Source organism: Catharus ustulatus, chromosome 5 (assembly GCF_009819885.2).
Source record: "Catharus ustulatus isolate bCatUst1 chromosome 5, bCatUst1.pri.v2, whole genome shotgun sequence".
NCBI classification, from domain to species: Eukaryota; Metazoa; Chordata; class Aves; order Passeriformes; family Turdidae; genus Catharus; species Catharus ustulatus.
The window spans coordinates 68309217-68331651 of NC_046225.1; the positions used below are offsets into that span (position 1 = coordinate 68309217).

The window sequence follows — 22435 nt, forward strand, 5'->3', positions numbered from 1 at the left end:
ATAGCTTTACCTGGTCTAACTCCTTCCTTCTATCTGTTTGATCTAACTCCTTGGCCATTTTTAACTTCCCTTATGACATATCCATCCTGTTTACATTTATGAATGGATACTCTTATCTAAGTTGTAAGTTTTGTCTCTGTTCTTATTTTTAAGTACGGTCTTAGAACAGTGGGAGAATTAGTCAGAATCAAATGCCCATTAAATAATCACTGAATAACCTCTGCATTCCCATTTATTTCAGTAACTACCTGTTACACTGATTTGTTCCCCTCTCTGCAGTTTGTAGGTCTTCAGAACAACATATTCCATAGAGGTTTAGAAATGGAGATCTGGGTGGTTATAGATGAATGAACCATCTTCTAGTAAAAAAAACCCAAACTTGTAACTATTGATGACTTTGTATACAGACATGGATGTCTGTTCTGGGTTTGGCTGAGGTTACTTGTTCAAAATGGCCATTTATGCTACTGAAAATGTAAATGGGGAGGAAGAGAGATGTAGGGGTTAACTGAATCCATATAAAGAACTGAAAGGGGAATCAGAATATAGGAAATATGGTCAACAACCCTACTTGATGTAGAGTAAGGAATAATTAAAATGCACCAGCAGCCTCTGTGATAAGGTGAAATCTAACTACACTGACTTCAAAGGCAATTGATCCAATATATGTCTGTATACAGTAATCCTTGGAAAGAACTGAAATAATATACTGGTTTTAATCTAGGAAGGAACAAGAAAATCAGTGCCAAATGAAGATGTAAAATTTTGGATACCAAAAATAGGAAGCTCAACAGAGTTTGACTGAGAAGAAACTCATAAAACTGGGAAACTGTCTGTTTGTTTGATTTTGATTAGCTCATTGATAATTCTACTTTCCTTGCATATAGTGACTTTCCTTATGGATTAGAGCCTTGTTTTTTTGAGGCTTTCAAGCTGTTTGTGAGGCTTTTAGAGAGACATCCAGAGTCCATCAGTTCTGAGCCTCCTTGCCAGAACCACTGGAGATTGTCTATTGAGGATTTGAATATCTCCAGGGTTGAGGTTTCCAAACTGAGAACTTCTCTGTGCAGCCTGTTCCAGTGTCTGACCACTGACACAGCAGAAGAGTTTTTCTTACATTCAAATGGAATTTCCTGAAATGGTTTCTGATTGTCACCTCTTGTCCTGTCATTGGGCATCAGTGAGAAGAACCTGGCTCCATTTTCTTTACGTACTCCCACTGGCATTCTGAGTAGAAGACAAAGATCAGTCTCTTGGTTTGCTGGTGATGCTCTTCCTGATGCAGCCCAGGATGCTGTTGGCCTTCCTGAGTACAAAGGCTCCTTGCTGGCTCATGTTCAGCTTGTTCTTCCCCATGATCCACAGGTCATTTTCTGCCCAGCTACTTTCCAGACTGTGAACTGTGTGGGACCCTGACAGGTTCTTCCTCCAGATGCCTGAGGCCCCTCTGAATCACTCATCCGACACGTCAGGATTTTGCATTGCCTGCCACCTTGCTGAGGTTCCATCAGTCCTGTTACCCAGGTGATAGATGGAGCTGTTGGACCTTATTTACCCCTGGGCTGCTCCAGCAGTGACTGACCTCCAGCTGGTCTTTGTGCCACTCACCAGAGCCCTTTGGACCTGCAGTTCAGCTGGGTTTCTGTCCACCTCACTGTCCACTTATCTAACTTGTACTTCATCAGCTTCTCTGAGGCTTTTATGAGTGAGTGTTTTGAAAGCCTTGCTGGAGTCAAGGTAAACAACATCTGCTGCTCTCCCTGCATCCACAGAGCTGGTTACTGCATTGCACAAGGCTGTCATTGGTTAAACATGATTTCCCCATTCTAAATAAATGGTGACTACCCCAGATCATCTACTTGACTTTAATATGTTTGCAGATGTTTTCTAGGATTATTTGTGCCATCATCTTCCTGGGAACTGAGGAGAAGCTCATTGGCCTGTAGTTTTCTGCTTCTCCCTTCTTGATTTTGGCTTCATCTCTCATTCTATCAGTTGGAACCTCTGGAAGTTAATTTTGGATTATGGTGTTGTTTTTATATGTTTTTAATTTTGTTTTTTAAAATAATGCTAGGATTTTCTTGTTAATCATCTACTAGAATAACTTAACCATTTTTTTATCTTCACTCAGAAACAATGAAGAGAAGTATTGTAATAGTTAACTTCAACAACTAGCTTTTCCACCACACTGTTTCAAGCATTCCTTCTTGTCTGTTGGAGCAAGATTTTTCAAAGAGTCAATTTTGTTTTTCTGTAACTTTTAACAAGATGTGGATATCCTTTTCTAACAGTATGGAATAACATTCACATCTCAGATTGGATCTGTAGAGGTTTTGCAGAAATACTTGAAATGTACACAAAGAAGAAAAAATGCAGGCTGTATTATGTAGCCCAAAGTGGTGACAATCATGTGCCCAAGCCACATTAATTTTCTACTTCTGATACAGTAAAATAGTCACCGGACTCAAGCAGAGGAGAGCTTGATATTTGGAAGACTCTTGTGAGATTGTCTCCTTATTTCTCTATTCTTTTAAATATCTAGAGTAAATTTATTCTCATCAAACCTGACAATCTAAATGATAGAATAAATCACTTCCAGGGGAACCTTGGGACAGCTTTTCAGTGTGTGTCTTATACAGATAGGTTGAACTATCCATTTGCTGGCTGTAGAGGGATTCTACATAGCTTGTGTAAACCAACAACTAGCCTAAAATTAATTAATATAAAATTAGATGAGAGGGATTTGCTAGACTATTCCAGTAGCTTAAAGATGAGCATTGCAATGCTCATGTTTCTTGAGTTACCTCTTTTCTGAAGATCTAGTCAAATAAGGAGTTGTTAATTTATAAGTGAAAAGACATTTTGCACTTATAATTATGTATTAGTGTTTTCCAGAATTGTTAGTAACACTTTTGAAATTGCATTGAAAGTAGACTTTGTACATATGCTCTCAATGAAAACAAGATAGCAATGTAGTGATTGATTTTTACGTTGTTGCTAGATTCTGAAATACTTTTTTTAAAAATTCACTTTGTTTAGCATTATGAAGCTAATGAGAAGTTAAAATATCAGTGAGAGTAACTGTGAACCATTTTAACTTGTGCTGGAAATTACCTGATTGAGTATGTGTCACAATACCAGTGTAGAGCTGAATGAGAAGCCCCTCTACATCCTCTGTTAGAATGGTTCTGTAAGTCAGAATTAAAATGGTTTTTTAATGTGTGTAAGATTAGGCTCCCACATTCATGTCCAGGTACATGATAAAAGACAAAATTTTCTGAATTTCTGAGGCTCTCCTAGATTCTATGGGCACTTAGACTGCATATTTTTCATATGAATGAACACTTGTTCTCCCCAGCTTATTAGTTGCCAATAGGAGTATTAGTTTTGTGTACAGATTGAATAACCACTTGCTTTAAAAATGATTTTAAAATATACATTAGCATAAGCATTGTCACAACTGTGTGTTTAAATGTTTCTAGAAGCTAAAGACTAAAATATTCCAACTAGCAAGTGTTTATTCTGTGTATTGATGGACTGAGGGCAGTGTTGATGGTTTTTATCCATGCTGTGAAAATATTCTGCCTGTTATGTGGTAGTTTCCTGTCTCTCTCTCTGTAGGGTTCTGTGGCAGGTGCTCAACTTTAATACATTTAATTGTACATCTTTAAGGGTGCTGCTAAGACTGGCAGTGGTACTGTTGTGGTTTGGAGGTTTTGTTATTTTGCTTCTGCTTTAAATTTCAATAGCTTTTGCTGTCTGATTACATCCCTCTTAAGTTTAAAATAACAATTTTTGACTTGAAAATTGCCCAGAAAATTGTCATTCTGATTTGGAAATTATATAGTACTATTCCACTCTCTGAACTTTCAGTATTACATAATATTAGTATGTACATCTAATTCCTAAACCACTTGCAAATTAATTACATGGAATGACAAAATCAGAGCCTGATGCATTCTGTCGTATGTTGCTTTTCTAGATAAAGAGGTATAATGACACAAAATAACAGAAAGGATTTGCCATGTGCATCTTTGATGCTTTACTGGAGGTGTATGAATCCAGATCTTGAAAAAAAATCTGCTGCTGATCCTAGTCTTGCATGTTAGTTGATAAAATTAGCTCTAGTTTTTAACCTGGACTACTGTGCTGAAGACAATAAAGGGTTCCTTATATATTTTATCATGCATTTCAAAAAAGTAGAAATAAATACTAGAAAAAATCCAAGAGGCTGAAGAATATTCATTTCCTTTAGCCTGCAAGCAAGATTCACATGTATTCTTTCCTCAGAAATAATGCACTAAATCTAAAAGACACATACTAAGATAAGAAGAAAATTATTTTTATTGGATTACTAATTATTTTGTGTGGTGCATGCAGGGATTAGGCTTTGGAATGGCTGCAAGTGAGTAATTGTTCTTAGAAGCTTCTAATTTTCATGGAAGAGCAAATATTCAAAAGTGTCTGCAGATGCAAAATGTGAAGATTCCTTTGGAAGGCAAAGTGGTTAATCTTCCTTATTATATGGGAAAATCTTGTTGGCACTAGTATCACTAATGCTGGTAATAAACTTCCTAATAAAGTTCCTAAACTTATTTTCATAAACTTGCACTTACTAAGTGTTTTTATTCTTCCCATTTGTAGAACATTCAAGGTATCTCTAAACATCCAGTTACAATTGCAAAGAAACAGTACATAAAAGGTAAACTGTGTTTTTATTAAGATGAAAAGGTAGTTTTATCTAATTATTTTACTAGGTGGTATTATATTTTGAAGCAGACTGATAGGTCCAGCATTAAATGTCAGATGATCGATGCTTTGTTTTACATTAGCATTTAAGCCATTTACTTTTTCTGGTTGTTCCTGAAAAAAGATTTGGTTTTTCAGCACTGATTTAAATAGTTACAAGCTTTTAAGTTTTGGATTTTTTTTGTTTTCCTCACTTTTTCCAAATGAAATTATGCATCTTAAATACCTTAAATATCCTAGGGATGATTTTGTGTGTGTTCAGCTCACAAGGCTCTGCCTGAGTCAATGTTTAGGCTGGGTCATTTTAATCATATTCACAACTAAACACCAGTAGTTAGTCAGATGTGTTGTTTGTGATAACAGAAGTTGATTTAAGGCAGATGGTTCAGACAGAATCGAAGTGAACTCTAAGAAAAACATGAGCCAAATGATGAAGAGAGAAACCCACAGGAGCAGGCTCAAATATAAGAGAGATTTTGGAATACACATTCTCCTCCTCGAATGCCTACAGCTGCAGCTGGGCACTGCTGCTCAGTGTGGTGCCTGGTTCTCTGCTAAGGGCAAGCTTTGCCTTTTCACAGCTATTCACTCCCTCTATTGGAAATAATACAGGTCATTAAACAGGAGGCTATGGAAGATAATGTAAAATTTTGACAGTAGTTTTATTTTATCTACATGAGTCATTTTTTAAAGTGTTTTTTAGAAGTTGCTATAAAAAACTGTGCCAACAGGGGCAGCATAAACCTGAGGTGCTGGGCATAACTCTAGTGTGTGAAACTTTCTGGAGATTTTGTTAATGATCTTATATACTTCTAAAAAATGTATTTCTAAGTTTTTCTTATATCAAGACATTTTTTTCTATTTTGTTCACTTTTATGCTGACCAGATTCTGTTGCATTTCAAACCACCATCCCTCCCTACTCTATGTCAAGTGATATTCCCTGGATGCACTCAGTTTCTAGTACCTAGTGTTAGTGTTTAATTATATTATTGGGGATTTCTGTCATTGCAATTTGGATGGCTATGACAGCTGTATGTTCTCAATATTATATTCCCTTACCATCTGTACTCAGAATTTAGTTATTAACACATTGCTGCAGCATGTTCAAAGATACAAAAATACATATTTTTACTTAATTTTCTACACCCTTCTTTATGAATGTATCCTTAATTAAGTGATCTGTGAATAATATTAGTTATTGCATGTATTTGATAGCTTGTGTTTAGGGAAGGGTTTGGATTTGAGAAAGGAAGTGAGCAGCACTGCAAGGATGTAAAGGAGGTAAAGTTGTAAATGAGTGATACAGTGAAATAATTGTGATGCTGGCAGTTGGTGCTCTGCTAGTTTGCTTACATTGCCATTTCTGTGGTGTTAGCTGTGTATTTGCTGTAAAACCTCCACAGTATTTTTCAACTGGTGTTTGGGATTTACATGTGTATCTCCTCTCTAGGAAAAGAAGAGGACATAATAACTATTTCCCCAAGAACATTGTTTGTTTCAAAAAATGGATGTACATTTTTAGCAGCAGGTAAGAGAGAGAGTAAATTATTATACTCATACATATTAATATTCACAGTTCAGTCATGTCTTTTCCCCTCTCCTTTGGATGACATATTTTGCAAGGCTGTCAAATCCCTAGTAACAATTAATATTGTTATATGATGTGTATTCTTTATTATGCTTTGGAAGTGGTTGATGTTTAAGCCTTGTGAGTAGAAACAGAGTTAATAAGATTAATTGGCACTTGAAGATAATGAAGGATTGAGACACTTTGTGATCCATAGCTGGAATATAACATCTTCAGGATGAGCTTCTTACAGGCATCTTTTTTGAGCATGAAAAAGTGATTGAATACTCCAGGCTTACATTTTAATTTGTGGTAGGCTGGTTAAAATGCAGATATGTTTTTATTTTAGAGCAATAGATGCATTTTAACACTGTTTTCTAGACTTTTCCCACATTGAGTTAAGGATCCTTGCTGACTTATCATCTGAACCAGAACTTCTGAAACTGTTCCAAGAACCTGAAATCACTGATATCTTTGCTACACTGGCTTCTCAGTGGTAAGATTAAATGTCACATATTTTAATAGTAATTAGACAAAATAGTAAGAATAACCTAAGATATTGCATTACTGCATAATGATAACAATAGACAGTATTTTGTTACAGTATCTATTGTTCATGCTATTTTAACACCATGAATTCCCTTCTGTCTTTCTGAGCCTTTTCTTCTCCACTGTGGTTAATTACCACATATCAAAATGCTGCAATCCAACAGGGTGGTATGAGCCTTGTGGCTAAAGCTGATGTAATGATATATTGTGAACAGTGGTTGCTGATAACTTTCTCCTTGTATTATTTTTAACTAATTCTTTTTAAAAATCCAGAGCCAGCAGTGAGAGAGGTTATCCATCTGAAAAAATGGAGAACAGCTTGTCTCAGTAAAAGTACAAGCATTTTTGAAATTTACCTAGATATCCAATACAAGTTTTGCAATCAAATTACCAATATTACAGATATATTTAAGAAACAGAGACTAGAGCTTATGGGATTTCTTTTGAGATAATAATGCTTCCATATTCTGGAATGACTTGGAAAAAGTGCTACCCCAATAATTTTTAAAAAGGTAGATTTTTTAAATCTCCATATCTATATAATTATTTAATGATCTCTTCAGTATGGTGATTAAAAGATTAATTAGCAAAAAAAGATGGAATATTAGTCACTTAGCTGTTGAAAGTATTTTATATTGTTGTTTGTATCATGGTGATGCCTGAAAATCTCATTTGAGACTGGTATTCCCTTGAACTCAAAAGTGCCTGAGCATTCAATAAGTGACAGGAGAAATGTCAAGAAACTTGTGGTTTCAGCAGACAGGTCAGAAAAAGATTGAATAAAATGCTGTAGCATAAAGCTGTTTGAACAGACTGAAGTTCATGTAAATAGGCTATTTGCTTATTTTCTCTTTGTCTTTCCCTCTCTTTTATCTTTTAATTTCTATTTTAGTTGGAAGATTGTTAGCTGAAAATGAAAACAAAAATACCTATGATTGATTGAGCTCAATTCTCATCCTACAGTTTCTAAATTTTTGCAGGCACAGTCTTCCCAAACATGGTATTTCCTACACACTTCCGTAGTTCACAGAATCTTAAAGTCCTAGAATGGTTTGGCTTGGAAGGGACCTAAAAATCCTCAGGTTCCAGTCCCCCTTCCATGGGCAGAGACACCTTCCTCTATCCCACGTTGCTCCAAGCCCCATCCAGCCTGGCCCTGAGGTGTATTTTTAATATGCTCTGAAGACAAACAAAGAAACAAAATGGAGCTCACATTATAATTATCCTGCTACTAACAACTGAATCAGTCCTCCAGGCACGTGCATTCTGGGAGAACAAAACTCACAAACATTCCATCAAATATATCTATGGAAAGATCACCTTTCATTTAGAGTTTCTTAGAAGCTTCTCTTGATAATGTAATAAATTCTTAACTCTAACATTATATCGCTAGAACCTCACGATGGAGTTAAATCCTTATTTTAGTTTGGTGGTTTATTGGAAATGTATGCATAAAGATGAGTCAAATTTTGTCTCAACTCTGGGCATTGCTCCAGAAATACCATTCTATTCAGCAATCTCATGGCTCTTGGCAGCCGTCAACCTCTTGCAGTTGCTACACGGTAACTTTAAATTTAACGAAATATTACAGGCAAATATTTTTATCAAACAGAATTGTCATGGTGTGTCTACAAAATCATTACATAATGATTCTACTGACACTTCTCTTATGCTTCAGTGAAGTTAATGCTTAGAAGAAACTTTCTATTGAATCTATTAAATGACTTATGAATCACAGAAACATGAAGGGTGTGTTTAATCTCATCTAACCTTGGACATCTATCACATACTTGGACAACTACTGGCCAAGTGCTGATAAACCCTCTGTAATAACGTCAATCACACAATAAAAATGTTGACTTCTCACCATTGAGAACAAAGTAGGTCTGGGGTGGCCAGCTTAAATATAGACATCTGTATTTGTTCTGACAAATTGAATTCCTCCTGTTGGGGCAGTTCCTACTGAACTCATCTTGGGTTTTTGAATGTTGTTCTTAATTTCTTTGGCACCAAAGAAAAGATATAAAATTACAGGTTTCACAAATGCTTTCTCATTCTGGATATTTATTCATCTCTCATAGTCTGCTATTGATAAATAAAATCTTTAGGGCCAAAAATTAGTCAATTGACTTTATTGTAGTTGATTCTACTCACTGGTATTCGAGAAGAACGAAATAAACAACAAACCTTTTATCTCTTCTTGGTCATCTGGTTTTCTCTGGGTCTTAATCCTTTAAAATCTGTGCAACTGATACACCCATGAGCATAGCAAATGTTTTGTTCTGTTTGAAGGAATTGCATGTTGTTACTATTTGTAAATATTTCCTGACATATTTTGTACAATTGCAATAACCTCTACAAAAAAAGGGTGTTTTTCTCTAAGAGATCTATAAAGAATGGATTAATTTCTAAAGCTCCTTCTCCAAAGACAAAAAATTAAGTTAGTGTTAGTATCTAGTAGCATATCAGCTTCTAAATTCATGTCAGGTGGTATCTTTTAGCAGGTTTTCTGTATCTGAAAATCCTTAGACTGATGAATATTAAATCATAAATAGAAAAGAATACATTATTGGATGGAAATCTGAGCCACGCTCCAGAGTCCAACCAAGTTTGATATCAGTTTATTGATTTTTTTTCTAAACTTCATGGCTTTTTCACTGAAATTTAACTCCATTCCTCAGCTGCCCTTCAGATTAAAGCCCTGTATCTGAAATCCAACCTTTTTAAAAACTTCCACAGGCTTTTTATAGCTTTTGGCAGGAAATACACCTGGGTGGGTAGTTTCTGCAAAGAGGTGAACTCTATGAGTTTCTGATTAAATTAAATTCTATGTATAAAAGCTTTCCTTTCATAATTTGGTTAGGTATTCTGTGCTGTGACTCAGCCTATCTCTGGTGCCTTAGAGCTGGGTCTCTCTTGGAACCCTGTTGGATCCATATATCTGTTAAACATTGTTTGTATGGAATCTTTCCCCTGGTCAGCAGAGCAGGTAGAGATGTGTAAGTGTGTGTTAGCCCAGACTGTCTGTACATTTTAGTAAAGGGCTGTGTGGAGGTGTTGACTTCCATGCTAAAATTCAGTCATGTGCAGCACACTACCCAAACCACCAATCCCAGTGAGAGGCAATGCTCCAGCAGCCAGGCTGGGCTGGGATCTTGTGCTGCTCTGGTGAGCTTGCAGAGGCACCTCCTTTGAGGAATAACTCAGCTCCACCACACTGTGCTTCCCTGCTCTATGCTCAGCTGTTTGCTAGAGACACTGTTTGATGTAGACAGTTTTTGGAGTATTGTGTATTCCCTTCGGTAGAACTGTCTTGAAGCGGATATTCAGCTAAAACTATCAGAATCTGCAGTTAGCTACTACAGAAGCACAAAATGGTTTGTGTTGGATGGGGCCTTTAAAGATCATCTAGTCCATCCCCTTGCTATGGGTGGGGACATCTCCCACTTCCAGCTTGCTCATCTCTACCTTGTAGAGCCAGTGTATTTTCTGGTCATCTAACATAGTTACCCCAGCTAAAACTAAGATGATAGAGATTTTGATGTTCACCACAGCTTGGTGCTCTTCCTCCTGTTCTCCTGTGATGATCATCATAAGGTATTACCAAAATTAGCTTACCATGAGTCCTCTGTTATGTCCTACAAAGTAAAAGCCTTTAAGATGGGTCAGTACCTGCTGTTACAGCAACACCAAGAGCACATTACATTTATGACAAACTGAACACACAGCAGAGTTTCAAGGCTTGCCTAAACTTTTAGAAATTCATGATATAATAGATTCTAACTACCTGCAAGTTCACCTTGTGTTATGTTGCCTTGATGCTCTATGACAGTCATAATCCTTTTAAATCCAAATCATCATCCCAGTGCTGAAGGTGACGAGAGCTGTCCTGGCAGCTGTCTGACCAGCCAAGAGACCCAAATGCCATTAGACATCCAAATGACAACAAACCTCAGCATGAACTTTCACTTCTTTAGTTTTTACAAAATAAATGAAAAATAAGTAATTGTATTTAAAATACTATTGATGTGCATATCTTAAAATCACTTTCCAAAATAGATGCTGAAGTATAAGTTTAGTCTTTTAGGTGGTCTACACTTTCTTTGCAGAATTTGAGGTGTAATGATTGCCAGTCTCTTTCAAACTGTTCCTTTGTCACCTTTCTCAGTAGGTTGTTGTTCCTCCATCGTAGTATATACCCATATTGACCACATTAGTCAAAAAGCAGGAAAAGTATCTTGATTTAACTAAGCACTTAAACACACCATAGTGTGGGGTTTCATCCTATCTGACTTCTGCCTCCCTTCCTGCCTGAGTGCTTTTTTGAATTGGGGTGGTACTGCTTCACAGTTCCTATGATTGGAGCAATAATCCATACTTAAATTATTTGGGTAAGTCCTTTCCTTTGTTTCTTTGGAATGTGTCTCAAAATTGGAAATCCCCAGAGTTCAGCTGCATCCAGCAGAGCACAGTGGTGCCCTCTATCAAGGGTCCTGAGTGCAGCCTGGCCATGCAAATGCAGCTCTTTAATTTATGGCTCTGAACAAACTTCATTTTAAGCTCAATTTAAGCTCGAAGATGTTGTCACTGTGATCCAGTATTTGTTACAGATATTCCTCATATCTGTAAATTATATTTATGTTCTATGTTTTATGTTCTCAAGCCTGAAATAGAACACTGATGTGTCTGTCATAAATGGCCTAGCAGATTTATGAGACCATTTTGCCCTTTCCAACTCATAACTATGAACTAAGATGGTAAAACATTTAGACTCTATACCCTCATAAACCAAGAAGTTCAGAGGAAAAGACCCTGTAAGTAGATTTGTTGCAAATGGATTGAAGTGAAAGTCCAATACTCCTATATCTAGAAATTTAGGAAAGAAATTTAGAAAAGGAATACTCAGATGATTTATAGTCTCTAGGGATAATACTAGCATATGAAACAAAGAACGTTCTCTTGATCACATTTCTTCTGAGATTTAATAATATTTATAGATTGTTTGTATTGATTTTCTGTTATCTTCTCGTGGTAAATATACCTATTCTTTAGATTATATTTGCTATTTCAGAAGGAGAGAAATTAAGAAAGATATTTAGTAAATTGCTTGCAGTATGATCTACTTGCAAACATGAATTTATTACTACTATAAACTGTGTATTTTCAATTGTGTGAGTGCAGAAAGATAATTGTCCCTGTGCACAAATTTTCCCATGCAGTGATAAATTACCTGGGTATTTTCTGTCATATATTCTGTGTTATAGATTGTCTGTAGATCCAGCATAATGATATCCAAGTTGGTCTATGCCTCATAAAAATATCTTTAATAGATAGCATATTAGACAGTTGTATTCTAATTCTTTTTCAGTACAGAAATCAGTATGAATCAGAGAACACACAAAAAGTTTGCCTGTACGCAATGAATTTTCCTTAAATTCTAAAACCTGAAAGAATAGGCGAGTAGAGAAATTCAAATAATCTCTATTAAAAATATTTATGTCTTACTATGTAGCAGAGGAATAGCTCCAACACTGTTCATTATACAGATGTGTTGTGTATTAAGAGGTATAATAATCTGAATAATCTGATTACTGCTGCCATTCCAGTATGAAAATGGGCATTCTCTTTAAAGTATCAATTTCTAGTTCTGAGCTGTAATTTAACCTGTACACATTTACTGATGGTGAATTAAAGTAACAAGGTAATTAGTGGATACTCTTTAAGGGTGGTATTTACTCTGATTTTACCAATGAAAGAACGATTTTTGGCAGTTGTGTGCAATGCTTACACTCATGGCAGTGTTTGAACGAAGACTGGAGAATTTGATAATGGTCTAGTTGCTCCTGTTTCACATTGAGATCTGAATTTTATAAAATCCAAACTACAAAATACTCCCTTCTCTGTCATCTGTCATCTGTTTCCTCATATCCATGCTATTAGTGCTTTCTTTTTTGTGATGATGGAGAACAGCATGAATACCTGTGCTTCTTCCAGGTATTGAATTTACCTTCTAGTAAATATGTACAAGTGTTCACCTGAGTCTGTGTGGCTTTCACAGAGTTAAGAAAAAATGGCTGCAGATAAGAGGACATATCTCATTATGTCTTTGTAGCCATGGCAGTTAATATCTAAAATAAAGAAGTGTGTAATTATCCTGGAACTCCAAGGGATTTATAAATTCTTTAGCACCAATAATTTTGAAAAACATTTCTTTCCATTTTTATAGTGTAGGCTTGGTTGGTTGATGTTTTTAAGACATAGAAGGGTCTTTAGTTTATATTATCCTTGCCACAATCAGAGGATTATTACATTTCCAATAACCTTGGGAACTGCAGATGTTTATAAAAGGTTCTGAACACGAAAGTCCACCTCTCCTGAGCTGGTGTTTCTGTAGGATCATGGTAATATCTGTTCTGAACTGTTTTATTAGACTGACATGCTGATTTTACAAATTAATTAAGAAAAAGCCTAGAGAGAAGCAAAGCATAGAACTGCTCGGAATTAGCATGTTGAAAGGAGAAAAGGCTTTTTGTTTTGTTTTTGGGTTGTCTTTTTTTTAAAAAAAATGAGTTCAGTCATCCTCTTAATAAAATGACGACAGTGCAGAAAGGTTTGGTCTGTTCTTCACAGAATGCCTTCCTGCAGAAGTGTGGAATTTTATTTCTTTACCACCTGCCAAGCAGGGGACTCACAGATCTTATTATATCCAGTGGTGGCCAGGTGAGCCAGACTGGCAGTTGGTCTGATAGGAACTGTGTCAAAATAGGGACTCTTGTTTTTCCAGCCTCTTGGCAATTCAGGGTACTTCCTGACAATAGCTCTATCTGCTGATACCCTGCTGGGTTCTGAAGAGCACAGGAAATAAGCAGAGGTATTTTGGATATTCCTGAAATTAATCAAAATAAGTCCTCATGGGCTGAATTGTACAAAAAGATAACTGTGTCTGTTTGAAGAAGATAAGGTCAAGTATGCACAAATGCCTGGTGGTAGGCTGACTAAATATATATACACCTGCCCACATCCATTTCATACAACTTTGTTTCAAATGCATTCTTTGTATTAAACAGATTAAAGATGAATCCTCCATAAAATAGTATTTTTTCAGGTTAATTCATATAACTGTATGGTATAGTAGATATGGAATTCAGTTAGGCTGCCTACTCAAATAGAAAGAACAAAGGCCAGTTAATCAGGGATGAGATAAATAGATTTCTGAGAAGTGAATGCCACATCTGCAGCTGAATGGTTTTTAAAGAGATATGAGTATTTTTCCTTCTATATTAATTTTATGAAAATATTATCAACAAGCTTGAAGAGAGTTATTATTAATCAAGAGATGTCACCTGTGTCTTTGTTAGGTGATTAAGGAATAATTAAATAATCATGCTTATTCAGATGGATTTTTACTAAGGGAACAGGAAGAGCTTTAGCTCCTCTCCTGTCCCTGTTAGCAGACATACAGTTACAAGATGCAGTCACAGGGTTACACAGCTCCCTCCACCTCAAGGAGAGCTCTCTTAGTTTTGTTCTTTGTCTCAATAATGAACTATACCAGTTGAGGGTTCTTAGAGCTCCTTATTTGTCTAAAGATTTTTAAGATAATCCAGGCTATTTCATACACTTCTCATCTTCTAGGACATGTGGTCTCTTGGGTTCATTCATTTCTCCCTTTTTTATGAACTTAATGTCAAGTCTGAAATGAATTTGAGTTAATTAATTTCACTTCATCCATTGCAAAATGGCAAAATCTTTGGTTTTGGAGTTGCAGTGAAGAAGAGACATTCCATGCTACTGAGCACATATAAAAAGGTAAAATAAACTTTTGCAGTATTAAGACAAGTTTCAATCATGTCTACTCTTCACTGGGGGTAGTATTCAGGATTACTTCTAGAGTCCTTTGAAGAGAGTGGAGAAAAGTTTTCCTGTGTGTTACATGGCAGCCCCTTAACTGTAACTGGGCATCTCTGCTGAAGTCTCTGTGTGACTGTTTTGATCCTTCAGCTCTGAAGTTTGGTTCTGTAACTCAGCCTGTATTGATTCACTGTAAATCAGGAGGTCCTAATCTCAGTGCTGCCTGCTAGGATACTCACTAAGGGTTAATATGACTTTTCTTTCATTATCATTTACTTGTCTGGTTTTATAATCCTGTTACATTAGTTTCAAGGCTTCTACTTATTTTCCTTTGCTTCTTCAGAATCTATTTCACCATTTTTTGCAGTGTACATATAATTTCTATTCTGATCAATATCTGAAATACCTCTCATCTTGTACCTTTATTTAGAGTGATAGTGATAGAAAGTGTGGAATCAGTAATTTGTTTCTTATATGCAGTTAAGAGAGACACAATTTCAATTTGAATGGGAAGGCCTACTCTTTCAAATCAAGTCACATATTTAGGGACAGGTACTTTGTACAGGTACTATTCATTATGAATCTGGTATTTAATAACTTGTTTGGTAAAAAAGTTGTGAGTGAGGCTGTGCCACCTGCAGCTCCTGCAGCTGCTGTATGTAGTAAAAAGGGAAGATGTTCAGTTTGACTTCTCAGAATCAGAGTTCTAAAACATTTTAAGCTCCAAGTTCAACACCTCATGGGTGTTGGTGTGGAATATTTTAACAGTGTTACTTTTGCAGCAAAGAGATTTCTATGTGTTTTGAAAGCTCATTTGCAATAGTTGACATTAATGAAATTTAATGCTTGACTTGCTTCGCACTCTGACAGTCTTTATGGCAACCTGTGGAAATTTTACCTTGCAGTTTACACTGCCTTGTAGAAGTGCAGCTGTGGTTTTAGTTTAGACTGGCAGATAAAACAGAGGGAATAAAGTCTTCAGGAAGTATAATGGCTTTTGTTTTTAGAAGCTTTAAATAAACCAGGCAGTTAACTAGAAGTTTAAGCAGACAGCTTAATTTTATGTCACATTGGAAGCTTATTATTATTGCACATTAAATACTTTCTTAGCCTTCTAGAGTAAATGAAAAAGAAAGTTTTACAATTGCCACCACCACAACTAACACAGAAGCTAGAGAGAAAGCAAACCCTGAGGAGGCTGCATAGTCCTCAGCTGTTTTGTGGTGTCTGATAACTTTTGGCTTTGCTAATTTCATAGAAAGGTTTTGTTGTGTACAAAACTCTTACCTCCAAACAGTCATGTCCTTCTAGAGTGACTTTGATAAAATGCTGTGTTTTATGAGAACACTCCAGAGCTCAATAAAATATTTCCATTTATTTCATTTGACTCAACTTCAATTCTAGTGTCGAGCTAAATTCTGATGAAATCAAGAATCAAGCAATTAATTCTTCACTTTTACTTTTCCTTTAGTTCAGTGTTGACCCAAGGCATAGTAGAAATTTAAGCTGAAAGAGGTGTTTATAGAGAAGATTGAAAAAGATGGGATAGGAAATTTCTTTTCCCTCTCTGCAGAATTTGTTTGAGACCCTTATATATAGCATGACTGATTTCTTCCTTTTTTGATTGCCCATCCAAGATATTTCAAAGTCTGTCTTATTTTTTTCTGCATTGTGTGGATGCAGTTTGATATAGTGTGACATCTCCTCTCTTCCCCTGCCTGTTTTTCCTGAGCAAACTATACATTGTTGGAACAATATGATTGCTCCATGTTTTGTTCTGTGTAATATCTGAGATGGCATTGCATCATCTTTTGATAATTTGTTAATGTTCTTACTGTTCTTTCTGTTTCACTTTTCTGGTATTTATCTAGAGGCTGCTCTATAGGTCCCTCTACTTCTTTATGAGATTTTTGATAGGTCCAAGATGTATAATTATTTGATGCATTAACTTTATTTGTTCTTTCAATGATGGTGCTCATCACTGTCGATGTTCACACCTGCATCTGGCCCAGGGACTTAGTTACCCTGACTTCCTTCTCTTCTATGCTCATATACCCATAGACCCTAAAATAAGGCTGCCCTCCTGACTCAGAATTAAAGACTATGGATCTGTGAGGTGAAAGCCCTTTTTTTTCCTACAGGGGTGAAGGAGAGGCAAGGTGAAGGTTGCACGTAAGGTGTGCTCTTTCAAGAATCTGTGTCAATGTCAGGGGCTTTCTGCTCCAACTGACAAATGTCCAGAATTGTGCATTTTTACAAAAAAACCTCCTAAGTGACCTTTTACTAATGAAGAGCTCTGAAAATAAGTGCTATCTAATTTATCCCTTCAGTATGATACCTGAAACTGCAACATGCCAGTAAATATCTTAATAAAGATAATGGATCACTTCAGTCCCAAATTAATCTCTCAGCAAATTGTTACTGATGATAGCTATAATTTATGACATATCCTTATTGCAATTACTTTATCTGGTTCCCTGTTACTTTAAAATGTAACAACAGAAGACTTTTGACCCTCATAGCAAACTGCAAAGACATGTCTTTTTCTTATTTAAAATACATGAAAGTTAGATAACACACTCTTTAAAAGGAGGTTGTAGACTTTCAAAATAAATCTTCATGCAGTGAATTATAGAAGCTACTCAGACAAAATAAATTATTTTATGGTTAACTACTAGAAGAAGTTTTAAAATACTAAAGGATACTTCTGGATTCTTGCAAAAGTGTTTTATAGGGGTTGTAAAAATTTTCCTGGTGCTAAATAGATATAAAATAAATTAAACCACGGTTTGATAGGGTGGCACAATGACAAAAATGTTTTAGAGTTGACTGTAGTCTGGGAAGGATGGCATCAAGCTGACAGCTGTAGTCTTTCATTCAAATAAGTTGAGTACAAATAAAAACTTTTAAAAAAACCTCTTAACTAAATAAAACACGTCAAACTTCTGAATTGTGTGTTGTGACTCTCTCCCCTCTGTGTTTAAGTACATGATCTCTATATTTGTGTGGGATATCCATGCCAGAGATCCTCCAGCATGTGCAGTGGCTGCTGGAAGACAGCTCTGCCAGGATGGGATAAATATACATGTATATATATACGTAATAGTATGTATTGCCCTCTCAGTAAGGAGGAAGAGATGTGAGGGATCTGGTTTCCTGTGCTGTGAGGAGTTTCTCTGGGTTATTCTGTAACTTTTTATCTCATGAATGCAAACCAGCTCATGATAAAATTGCAAATACAAGCGTTTGACATAGCCTCTGAATCAGACATGGGTAGTGTTTAGAAGTGATGTAGAGGAAAAAATACAACACAAAACTTTTGTGTACTTGGGTTGCATCAGAAAGCTTTATTTTTCTGTTACTCTTGACCTGCTGTCTCCCTTCACAAAAAGCTTCTTGCTCATCCCTGCAAGACATTAGTCTGCATTTTAGTCTTTTTAGATGCTTTTTTTCATAGAATGCTAGAATCCTACAATGGATTGTGTTGGAAGGGACCTTAAAGACCATATAGTTCCAACCCCCTCCCATGGGCAGGGGACACCTTCACTAGGCCAGGTTGCTCAGAGCCCATCCAGCCTGGCTGTGAACACCTGCAGGAATGGGGACTCCACAGCTTCTCTGTGAAGTTTCTTTCCTATTTTTAGAAAAGTATCTTAACTGTATTTCCCCTCATCTAGGCAGTCTAGAAAAATTTCATTTTTCATCCTGCTGTCTCCATGCTCTTACGTGAAAGATAATCTCATTTCTTTTTGTTTTGAACATGGTTGTGTAAATCCCTCATGGTTATAGAAAGCATAGAAACCATTCATTTAAAATTTCTGTATGAAAAAAGATGGGCTAGGTGTATGTGTCTTACATCTGGCTCTTGATTGATGCAAGACAAAAGTCGTGGTATATTTTGATATGATGGTGTCTTCAGGGAAACTGTTTCCCAGCTTCTTCCTTTTCTGTATTTTATAACAGAGATTAGCCAGGCAAAAGTAATTCCAGGTTCACTTCCACATATTACCTTATAAATGTCTGAGACAGCGTATGCCTGAGCCTTGTCAGCATTTTCCATGAGTCATGGAATAGCAGCTTTCAAAAAAATTGTTTATTCTTGCTCATTCATTGCATTAGCAGTGAATGTACTGAGTTATCGGTAGCTAATTTTTTTCCATATGTCTTGGATACATACATTGTTATAGATATTTTGATTGCCACAGATATAAGATCTGCTAAACTGAAAAAGTGAAAGTGAACTTTGAGAATTTACCTCCTACGTGATCTACCCAATGGTGATAATGCTGTAAAACTAGGCTTTTCTGATTTTACTGATTACATAAATTGTCTGTACCTGTTTCATATCCCAACAAAAAGTTCCAGGCACAAACTTACAGAATATAAAACCCTCATCTGCTATTAAACATCACCAGGTGATGGAAAATGAGATTTATATAGTTCACTGCTGAAAATAAAAAAAAGCTGTAAGAGCAGTCAGATGAACAAATGTGTAGTCTCTCATACATTCACTCATTTATTGGACATTAATGACCACATCTAAAATGAATTTAATGCCACTCCACTCATTTCCCACATCAACAATTCACAGCTTGGACTTGGATTAATTGCAGGTGCAAGAGAGCAGCCAAGAGTTGGTGGCTATTATGACTGAGCTTAGCTTGGCTGGAGTGTAATGCAGATCAAGGCAAGGCATGCCTGCCAGATATTGTGTTTGAGGAGTTTGTTCTGCCTTTTCCTGTGCACAAACAGTTGAGTTCCGTCACCACACAGCATTTCCCAGAAATTCTGGAATGTCTTATCGCATTCTTTTAAGACTGATTTCCTCCCATTTCTACCTGTTTCTCAAGGTTTTATTTTGCCATTGCTCATATGTTGTGCCCTGTGGCCTCTTTAATATTTTTATTTGTGTGTGTGTGTGTGTTTATATTGTGTGAGCTCATATCTGTATACTAAAATTAATGTTAGTTTTTTTTAGAATTCTGTACAGGTAAAAAATTAATCCATTGAGATGTCAACTCTGTATTAAATGTGTTATTCTGGTTTACAGTTAAATTTTGTTAAAATTACAGTATGATTGCTTTATTTTTCTTGAGTATAAAGAAACTTGGTGTTCATATATATTAAAGACTTAAGACTTAGTTCAGTAGAAACCCTTTGAGATGTCCATTAGGCCCCATTAATAAATGAAAATGTGTATTGAATTTTGGAGGAATTACAATAATATTAAAAATATTTTCCCTGAAAAAGTAATAAATTATATATTCCTCCTTTTGTTTCATATCTTCACTTTGTTTTGTAATCATAATTTGCTGTCTGCTAGAAAATTTTTTCTCCATGTTTTTTTATTCTCAGAATTAGGCAACTATTCCGTTTTAGACAGACAGCCCAGTTCTTAGTAGAGCCACCTTTTTGAAGACTTTGTGTATCTCTACTCTCACTGTGTTTGCTAGATATTCTACAGTTTTTGGCTGCAAGTTGTTTGCTGCCCTCACAGACCTTTCCAGATGGTTTGGATCTGCTAACTCCTTCCCAGGGTACTGAGATTTGCCAACCTGAACATGTCTTCCAGCACTGAGGGCTGTTCTTTATTTTACCTAAGACATGTCTATCAAATAAAGTACTATAAGGCAAAGTACTTGCAATTGGTGCTAAAAGGACAAACAAATCAGAGATGTGGAAATAGCCTGAGACAAGTATGCAGGCAAGGACAGAAATGTAGGTGGTGAAATACTTTACATGGGGAGATTTAAAGATGGTGAAAATACTGATTATGAAGCTGAACATTTCCCAGCATATTTGAGAGAGAGTAATGAGAAGGATGTAATAAAATGGAAAAATACATTTCATTCTAGAACTAGTAACTGCATATTTATCTCCTGCAGGACTACAGGAATTTTGCTGTTTCCACAACAAAATCTGCAGCAAATTCTTCTTCCTCATGAGCTTTTTTCCTGCATCAATTTCTATAACATTGCATTAATGGTCTTCTAACTCCAGGTGTGCAGACAGTGCTGGATGAACTGGGTATGCTGCCGCAGTGTCACTGCCCAACAGCTAAGACTACTTTATGCCCATTCATCTTCCTTTTTCAGATTCAAGTTTATTTTTAAAAAAAGCATTTCCACTAAAGATATATGTTGCATCCTACCACACTTCAGCACTGAGTATTTTCATACACTGAATGGCTTGTGAAAAATTTCTTATGTAAGTATGCAGATAAAAATGTCTTTTTTTTCAATGTCATGGTGTTCCATGATGAGTCCAAAGGCAAAATAAAGGTTTTATCTTGAAATAGGTTCTCACAGTACCCATTAAAACAAATCAATTACCACAAATGTAAATTAGTTTGTAAAGGAAACAGGATAAAGCAGAAAGCCCACTGGGGATTTCTAACATGGCTGCTGCAGTTCTGAGAAACTGCACACCTCCCCTTTAATTTTGTTATTCAAAGGAATAAACAGCCTTTGCCTCAAACTGCAGGAATGCCTTTCTGTATTACAGAGGGAATCAAACACTGTTAACCAATCATTGTCAATACAAACAGAAAAAAAAAATTTATTAGAAAAAAAATGAATAGTTGTGATTAATGATTTCTGTTTGCTCAAGCAGTTTTGATTTATATGGCAATTTCATACCTTATAATTATGTATTCTTTGATGTGGTTCATAAATTTGCAAATACTCAGAGTGGTAGATGTAATGCCTCTCTGTCCAGTGCTCACATTTCCCACTGACACACTTGGAGGGGTTGGCTGACCATTTGCTTGTAACATTATATTGAAGGAAATATCTGAGATAAAGCTCTGAAATTTTAATTTTGTCTGTGTGTTTCTTGACTAACCACAGGCCAGGAAATGCTAAGTGACTGTTGGATTGCCATGAATACATGATGCATGTACATCTGCACCAATAACTGTGTTAGGCAAGGTTTTACTGTGATTGTTGACACTGCCAGTCATGATTACAGCAATAAGACCATTTTTGTTTTTTCCAGTCAGCCCTCCAAGCTGAAGATTGGATAATGCAAAATCATAATCAAAGTTCTAGCAGCAATTCTAGTTGTGCATACAATCCAGTTCTAGTGTCTTCTTTCACTGCTAAAACTTCTCAAGAACCACCAGTCCCTCCCAGCAAATCTCACCTTGTGTCTCCCTCAGTACCATGGTCTGATAAATATCTGTGTTCTTCTACAGGTCTCCACAATTCTTACCCTGTGTGTCCTTTCTGTTGTCGCCCTTCTTTTCCAGAGAAGTGAGCAGCTTATGTACCCACTGCCTCTCTGTAGCCTCTGACTTAGTAAATCTGCAAGTACATTCTGCTGCTGTTCTCCCATTCCTTGCCTTGTCCAATCCTCTAGTTCAAATTGTGCAGTATTAGGAAAGCAGAATCACATTTTCTAGGGTTTCCCCCAGTTTCAGCATTCCCCAGTCTTAGTTTTGTGTGTCAGAAAGGTCCTCAGGTGATACTTGCTCTCTTACCAGATTCTGTTTTCCCTTGGGATCAATGCTTTCTCAAGTGTCTGTGTAGTTCTCTGCCAGGTTCTTCAGGAAATTCCTGTGGTCTTTCTGCTGGAGATTGTTTCAGGAAATCCTTAATTATGTCTAGTTTCCTAATTCTGCACTTATTAGGTCCTAGTGCTACTTTGTCCTTGTATTCAAGTACAGCTGGGAATCTCAACCTACTGTATTCAACAGATCCATGAACTTTTGACCTGCC

The 22435-nt window shown here is 36.3% G+C and overlaps 1 protein-coding gene across 1 annotated transcript in view; it reads left to right on the top strand.

Moving 5' to 3' along the window:
* POLN (DNA polymerase nu) overlaps window positions 1–22435 on the top strand; it is an 89301-nt gene that overhangs the window by 30851 nt on the left and 36015 nt on the right. Inside the window, exons 15-17 of the mRNA XM_033060967.1 lie at window positions 4645–4702; window positions 6201–6278; window positions 6699–6813. Of these exons, the coding sequence (XP_032916858.1) occupies window positions 4645–4702; window positions 6201–6278; window positions 6699–6813 (251 nt within the window). The remainder of the gene's footprint in view (window positions 1–4644; window positions 4703–6200; window positions 6279–6698; window positions 6814–22435) is intronic.